Genomic DNA, 6,489 nt, shown 5'->3' on the forward strand with positions numbered 1-6,489 from the left:
GGGAGCGGCGCGGCCGGGCCGCAGGTACCGGGGAGCGAGAGGGGTGGGGGGTCCCATCCCGTACAGCCTCGGCCGTCCCCTCAGCGCTGCCTCACTGCGCTGGGGGCGCTGAGCCCCCTCCCATTGCCCCCAAACCAGAACACAACTCCGCTACGCTGGTTTTCTTGAGATTTATAAAAAATAGCACTAAAAAAACACTTTTTTTTTTCAACTGCAGTAATTTAAAAAAAGGGGCGAAGCGTCTGCTGCCCCCGTGCCGAGGTGCCCCGTCACTCGGTGTCCATACAGATCCTCTTGGGCAGCTGCTCGGGGGCTCCGCTGCTGCCCCGCTTGCCCTCGGGGGGCTCCCCGGCCCCCGGCAGCCCCGGCCCCTGGGGCGGCTCGATGCGGCCCCTCCGCACGAAGTGCTCGATCCGGGCCTCCAGCCCCTCGCATCGGGGCCGGGCCAGCAGGGGCTTGTAGGTGCGGGCTTGGACCCCTTCCACGAAGCCGCTGATCTGGCTGTGGAGTGGGGGCTGCAGCTCACCCCAGGGCACCAGGCTGCTCTCTGGACCTGTGACGTCATGGAAAAACAACATTTAATTATCCCGTCTTTTCTTTTTTTGATTTTTTTTTTTAAAGCAGCTAATCCTCTGTAATTCCCAGAATCCCCTAATGGTTGTGTTGGAATGGACCTTAAAGCTTATCTCGTTCCACCCCCTGACATGGGCAGGGACACCTTCCACTGTCCCAGGTTGCTCCAAGCCCTGTCCAGCCTGGCTTTCAACACTGCCAGGGATCCAGGGGCAGCCACAGCTTCTCTGGGCACCCTGTGCCAGGGCCTCCCCAACCTCCCCAGGAAGAATTTCTTCCCAATATCCCATCTAACCCTGCTGTCTGTCAGCATGCATTCAAAGTTATTCCCCCCAGACTCCCTTTACCATTTCTGGTGGCCACGGGAGCAGCATCCAGGCCTGCCAACATGTCCCGGAGCACGTGGGTTTTGACGGCGTGGCTGGCCCAGAGCTGCTGCAAGTGTGTCACGTTGAAGCCTTGCACCTCTGGGTCGTAGAGCCACTGCAGGTCTGGGAACTCGCAGTCATACAGGACCAGGGGGAACTCAACTGCCATGCTGGGGACAAGGACAGGAGGAGGAACCACAGAAAGGCTCAAGAACAATGGATCTGCCAAAACCAGCCCTAACCTTCACAGAACTTCCTTTCTGAGTAAAAAAGTAACTTAATTTTCACCAAATACCAAAGACTACAGCTGTCAAAACTTTGCTCAAGAGCAAGAAAACAGAGATCCTTGCGGATACGTTCCAGTGAGGCCACTGGCAGTCTGTTTCCATGCATGAGACTGCTTCCTGTGCTGGCATGGCTTGCCAGCAGCACTGCAGGCACAGCTGTTGCTCTGAAGAGCAGCCCATTGGGTTTTCCAGACCGATCCCTACCTGTACTGTGGTTTCCGGGGGTTCTTCTCCACGTTCAGCAGCTCATCAATGACATCCGGGCTCTCCATGCCCTGGCCAATGAGGAAGAGCACGGCCATCATGCAGCGCACTTGGTGGTACAGGAACGCCTGTCCTGTCACCTCGAACTGGCACAGCCGGAAGGGATCCCGTGGCCTGGCTTCTCCTCCCCTGTCCACCCAGGTCACTCTGGCACTGAGGATCGTCCTCTGGAAGTTGAGCACCCCGTTGGCCACGTCCATCTTGCAGAGGTTGCGGAAGTCGTGGGTGCCCACGTAGCGCTGGGCCGCGGTGTCCATGAGCGCCACGTCCAGCTGGGCGCAGGGGAAGAAGTAGCGGTACGTGCGGCTCAGGCAGCTGAAACGGGCGCTGAACTCTGGCCCCACGGGGGCCCAGGCCAGCACCCGGATGTCGGGTGGCAGCACCCTGTTGAGGATGTGGGTGTAGCGGAGTTCCTCCTGCTGCCCCTCAGCCTCGTGGCCGTTGAGCTGCTGCCCCTCTGGCAGGCTGGAGCGGAGATCCAGGGAGATCACCTGCAGAAATGAGGAGAGCCAGGATTAGAGCGCGGATGGATGGGCGCAGCGGCATGTGGAGCCAAGTCTTCCCACACCTCTGGGAAATAAATCCAGGATCTCCTACAGATGAAGGTGGCTTCAGTCAGGCAGTCCTGCCGTGGCAGAGCTGCGAGTGCCTCTGAGGACCCGAGCAGATGCCACGGATTCCATTAATAAAACAGGGAAAGTTGCAGGCTGCCTACGTAGCACGGTCTCGGAACGGCTTCATCTTTAGTCACGGGGTTGTAATGTGCTTTTTTTTTTTTTTCTGAAGCTGGAGGTGATGACTTGAAGGCAGTAACAGCCTGGCTGGCCGGGAAGCCTGGTGTGGGAACAAGTTCATTCCCACCGTGGGTGCTGTGTGCTGAAGTGGTGCAAGAGAAGGCACCAAATGCCCTGATTTCATGTAGCTCATCCTGTGAAGGAGAGCAGAGCAGCCATTTGAAGTTAAACCTACGCCAGCTTTGCTTTCTGTGCTGGGAGGGAAGAAAGGAGGACCAGCCCTATGGTGAAGCCACCAAGGTTGCTCTCTCCCCAGCATCTCAGCCAGCCTGGTGGCTCCATGCCCACCAAGCAGGCCAGCTTGCTTCCCTCCCTCCAGCTCCCACTCCCACGCTCCCTTCTGCTGGCTGCAGCTCCCCTCAGACCCTTCTGTGCAGGAATTCAGCTGCCTGATGCTGCAGGAAGTGAGCTGGTTCCTGGAGATTTTGGGTTTTTGTAGGGTTGGCAAGTTAAATCAGCTGAAAGGGCCCTGCTGAGGGCAGGGCATCACCAAGCTATTGGGGAATCTGCAGCCTAAAACATGTTTTATCCTCCTAAAACAGGACCCTGGGAAACAACTATATAGGGGGGAAATGGCACTAAAACAGCTTCAGAGGCCTGAAATCATCATTGCACATGCAGGAAGCCATTGCCAGGTTAAGAGCTGATGGCTTTTAAAGAACAAATCCAAGCAGTAATCGCATCAGAACTCTGTTTCCCCCAGGAAAACCGACAGGAACCCCCACTCAGGAGATGCTGACCTGCCCAAAGGCACTGACACCCTTGTCCGTGCGCCCGCAGCGGTGGTAGTTGGACGTCTGTCTGTCGTCCACCAGCCGGGTCTTCTTCAGGGCTTCAAAGAGTTTCTCCTCGATGGTGTTGGGGGTGTTCTCCTGGCTGGCAAAGCCCTGGTAGCCCCAGCCCAGGTAGGCGATGCGCAGTGCCACGTGTCTGCGGCTGTGGGCACCGAAATCAAAGGGCCGTTGTTGGCGTTTCCTGGCTTTCCCAGAGGCTGGAGGAGCCTCTCTCCTCCCAGAACCCTCCTTTTCCTCCTGGAGCTTCTCCTGCAGCCGCTTCACCTCCACTTCCAGCTCCTGCACCCTCCTCAGGAGCTGCTCATGGTCAGTAGCTGTGCTCTCCTCAGCCATAGCCAGCACCTTGGAGTGTCAGTTTGTTGCTGATGGATCCTTGGGGTCTGCAGGGAAAGAAAAAAATGGTGGATTTGCATTTTTATGTAGTTTTTATTAGATCTCTAGGCTTTTCCTGCAAAATAACTGCTACCAACAGAGTCAGTCTTTATTGTCTGAACCCCTTGGTGTTCCCAGGGGAGCACAGGCAGGGCAGGCCCACTGGTGCTTAGCTCGGGCAGCTTCATTTCACTCAAATCTCTTTTTTTGGGCTCTTCAATCACTCCTCTTCCCCCAGCTGATGGGATCTGCTCTGTCAGCAGCAGCACGTTCCCGGCGAGCCGTCACGGAGCCCTTGTCACTTTCACACCTGCATCCCCGCTGCAGACAGCGTGCTGACGGCTGCCACTCAGCCCGCCCCGCCATCTGCTCCCACTGTTCCCAGCGGCACCAGCAACACTTGCGGCTTTTCAAACTGCCTTAAAGAGATCCCAAACCTGTGCTGAGAGTGGAATCTGTGTCTGGATCCCTTTTTGTCACAGGGCTGGAGGTTTACTATCACCAGACTCATAAATGAGCATCTAAACACACTGCACTGAGCCCTTCCCTCCTCTGGAAGTAGAACAACCTCTTGGATGTCTCTTGATTAAATGTTGTGGGTTTAGAAGCAGAGGTACAAGGAAAGACCATTAATCTCTCACCCAGTGCATGGAACCTACCCCTGTTTTTCCATGAGTACTTCATTTATCACATAATTAATTTTAGTGTAGTTTTCTAGCAGGAATTTAGGGGTTGTGTTTGAATTACTGTAGGGAAGAGCCTTCTGCTGGCAGCAGGAGGTTTAGCAGTGCACTGAGGATACCCCCAACCTAAATCAACACCCCTGAACCCAAAAACTTGAGGATCAGAACCCCTTTGACATCTTTAGCCAACCTGAATGTACTGCAGTAAATTAACCCTGGTTTCTTTTTCTGCAGAATCCACCCAGTTTGGTGGGAACCATGGAGAAGGTGCTAAGAGCAGAGTACCAGGAGCAGCTGGCAGCTGATCTGAGCCCGCAGAGCTCCTGGCAGGGATACAGCGACGTGCCATCGTCTTTCCAGGATGATCCCTATGCTGACTCATCCATCATTTCTGGCATACAGTCAGACGTGCCCATGGATCAGAGGGAAGCCAGGAGGTTGGTGATGAAGAGGAAGGTGCTGAGGCACAGACCCGATGGAAGGGTGGAGGTCTCCGATGAGTCACCGAGCATCAAGTCAGATATAAACACCTATCCATGGGACCTGGGGCATTCCAGGACTTACACGGATGACGCCATCTCCGAAGGGGGAACAGAGACCACCAGCGGGACCTTGGAGGACTTCCTGCACTATGAGGATGATGACTGGTTCCTTGAGGACAAGCCCTACTCTCTCCTCGGGGATTTTGGGAGCGACACTATATCCAAGCGCTCCGTGCCACGCGGGCGATCGCCCACGGTGCCCGCTTACATTGCTCCACAGGCTGAGAGAGTGAAGAGAACTGACCCGGTGGCCAGACTCAATGCATACAGGCAGGACTGGGAAAGATTCCGCTTTCCCGGGCAGGATTCCCACCAGGGCTTGCGCTGGGCCACGCGGACGCAGATGCTGCAGTCAGGGCTGCCGCGCCGGGCACAGAAGCGCCTTGTCCCCAACACGTACGAGGTGCCCACGACGAAGAAGCGCGACTCGCTGCGCTTCGGCGTGCGCTGGGACCTGGCCCACTGCAACATGCCCCGCCGGAACACCACCTCCTAGAGCCACAGCCCTGCTGCTTTCTTCTCCTCAACATCCTCCATAGTCTGGAAAATTCCCTGGTGAACTTCAGGCAGCTTAAGTTGTGGTGTGGAGGAGGTTTTCTTTGCAATGTCTCGGCAGTATCTTTCTCAATAAAGCATTTGCAAAGACTCCTTATTGTTCTGTCGTTTCATTAGAAACACTACAGGCAACATCCATTATTCCAGACTTATCTCTGCATCACCTAACTCTGCTGCCTTTGCCTTATTTTACCTCATCTTTAAAATAAAGGAGCTTTAGGATGGGAACAAAGTATTATTAGCACTACTAGTAGTGTTTATTACTATTCCTAGTGTTAATTTTTTTCCAGGATATGGGAATGGACTGAAAAGGTGGCAGTTCTGGTGCAGGAAAGGGTCCCCAAAAGCTCAGTGGGATGGCTGGAAAAGGGAGCAGGATGATGGGAAGCATGTGACAGCTGCAGCCTGGAATTCTGTGTCCAGCCTCCCCTGAACCTCCCTGGGAGGTGATCCCAGATGGGGGACAAAGAAGCTTGAGGACCTGGCTGTCACCCCACAGTGAAGGGGTTCTGGCATCTTGGGGAACCTTCCAGGTTGGAGGTCCCTGACTCTCCAGCACCCTGTGGATCCTCATCCATCTGTGAAGGGGTCTTTGTGCCCCAGAACCCTTGAAACCCTCCCCAAACTCTTATGGGGGACAGCACCCCAAGCCTACAGCCTCCCTGTTCCTTCAGCACCCAAGGGCCCCTTCCCTCGCCTCTCAGAGCCTGTGAGGACCCTGACTGCAGCAGGGCACCCTTCCTGCTCTACAGGGTTCCTGTCATCCAACTCCCCAGGGACCCCCCCATGCCCACTATAAGTCAGTCTCTATTCCCCAGAGATACCCAAAGCCTTATGGGGACCAGTGCTGGCCACATGTAGGATCCCTCTGTGCAATCGGGGACCCTCGCTGCCCTCTGGGGTCCCTGTTCCCCCGCAGCCCAGGGACCCGCCAAAACTCCATGGGATCCCTGCATCTCCATCACCTTGGGGACACCTCCTTCCCTCTTGGTGTCCCAGGACTCAGCATCCTGCGGGGAGGGGGACACAGCCCCCACACCCTGCGGGAGACGGGACCCTCCCTCCTCGATGCTCCCTGTCCCCGACTGCGCAGGGCTTCCCAGCACCCAGCACGCTGTGCGACAGGCTCTGCCCCCAGGAGCCCCCCAAACCTTACAGGGACGCGTGCTGGCACCGTACGGAGTCCCCGTGTGCAGCAGGGGACCCTCCCCGCCCTGCGAGGTGCCGCTGCCCAGTACTCCAAGCGGGGTCCCGCTC

At 56.2% G+C, this 6,489-nt stretch overlaps 3 protein-coding genes across 4 annotated transcripts in view; 2 read left to right on the forward strand and 1 right to left on the reverse strand.

Annotated features, from left to right (window-relative positions):
- DDX25 (DEAD-box helicase 25) overlaps positions 1-6,489 on the forward strand; it is a 12,422-nt gene that overhangs the window by 325 nt on the left and 5,608 nt on the right. For both annotated transcript variants that reach the window (XR_004082591.1, XM_005429343.3), the window contains exon 2: positions 3,102-3,106. The gene's annotated coding sequence lies outside the window, so the exon portion shown is untranslated. The remainder of the gene's footprint in view (positions 1-3,101; positions 3,107-6,489) is intronic.
- On the forward strand, positions 7-5,322 carry HYLS1 (HYLS1 centriolar and ciliogenesis associated). Its single transcript, XM_005429342.2, has 2 exons — positions 7-24; positions 4,370-5,322. Exon 2 carries the CDS (start codon positions 4,394-4,396, stop codon positions 5,171-5,173), a length of 780 nt encoding a protein of 259 aa, XP_005429399.1. The 5' UTR covers positions 7-24; positions 4,370-4,393; the 3' UTR covers positions 5,174-5,322.
- Positions 157-6,489, reverse strand: PUS3 (pseudouridine synthase 3). The gene is made up of 5 exons (XM_005429328.2): positions 6,389-6,489; positions 3,027-3,460; positions 1,433-1,983; positions 921-1,111; positions 157-553 (listed from the first exon to the last, which is right to left on the reverse strand). Exons 2-5 carry the CDS (start codon positions 3,411-3,413, stop codon positions 270-272), a joined length of 1,413 nt encoding a protein of 470 aa, XP_005429385.1. The 5' UTR covers positions 3,414-3,460; positions 6,389-6,489; the 3' UTR covers positions 157-269.

The sequence above is a fragment of the Geospiza fortis genome, unplaced genomic scaffold (genome assembly GCF_000277835.1).
Source record: "Geospiza fortis unplaced genomic scaffold, GeoFor_1.0 scaffold392, whole genome shotgun sequence".
NCBI classification, from domain to species: Eukaryota; Metazoa; Chordata; class Aves; order Passeriformes; family Thraupidae; genus Geospiza; species Geospiza fortis.

What these genes read in the sequence shown, in the direction of transcription:
- PUS3 (XM_005429328.2), bottom strand. Translation starts at nt 3,413, where the DNA reads ATGGCTGAGGAGAGCACAGCTACTGACCATGAGCAGCTCCTGAGGAGG. An exon ending in CCCCGGAAACCACAGTACAG is followed by an intron (nt 1,112 to 1,432) that starts GTAGGGATCGGT and finishes CCTTGTCCCCAG; the next exon opens with CATGGCAGTTGAGTTCCCCC. An exon ending in TCCCGTGGCCACCAGAAATG is followed by an intron (nt 554 to 920) that starts GTAAAGGGAGTC and finishes ATGACGTCACAG; the next exon opens with GTCCAGAGAGCAGCCTGGTG.
- HYLS1 (XM_005429342.2), top strand. Translation starts at nt 4,394, where the DNA reads ATGGAGAAGGTGCTAAGAGCAGAGTACCAGGAGCAGCTGGCAGCTGAT.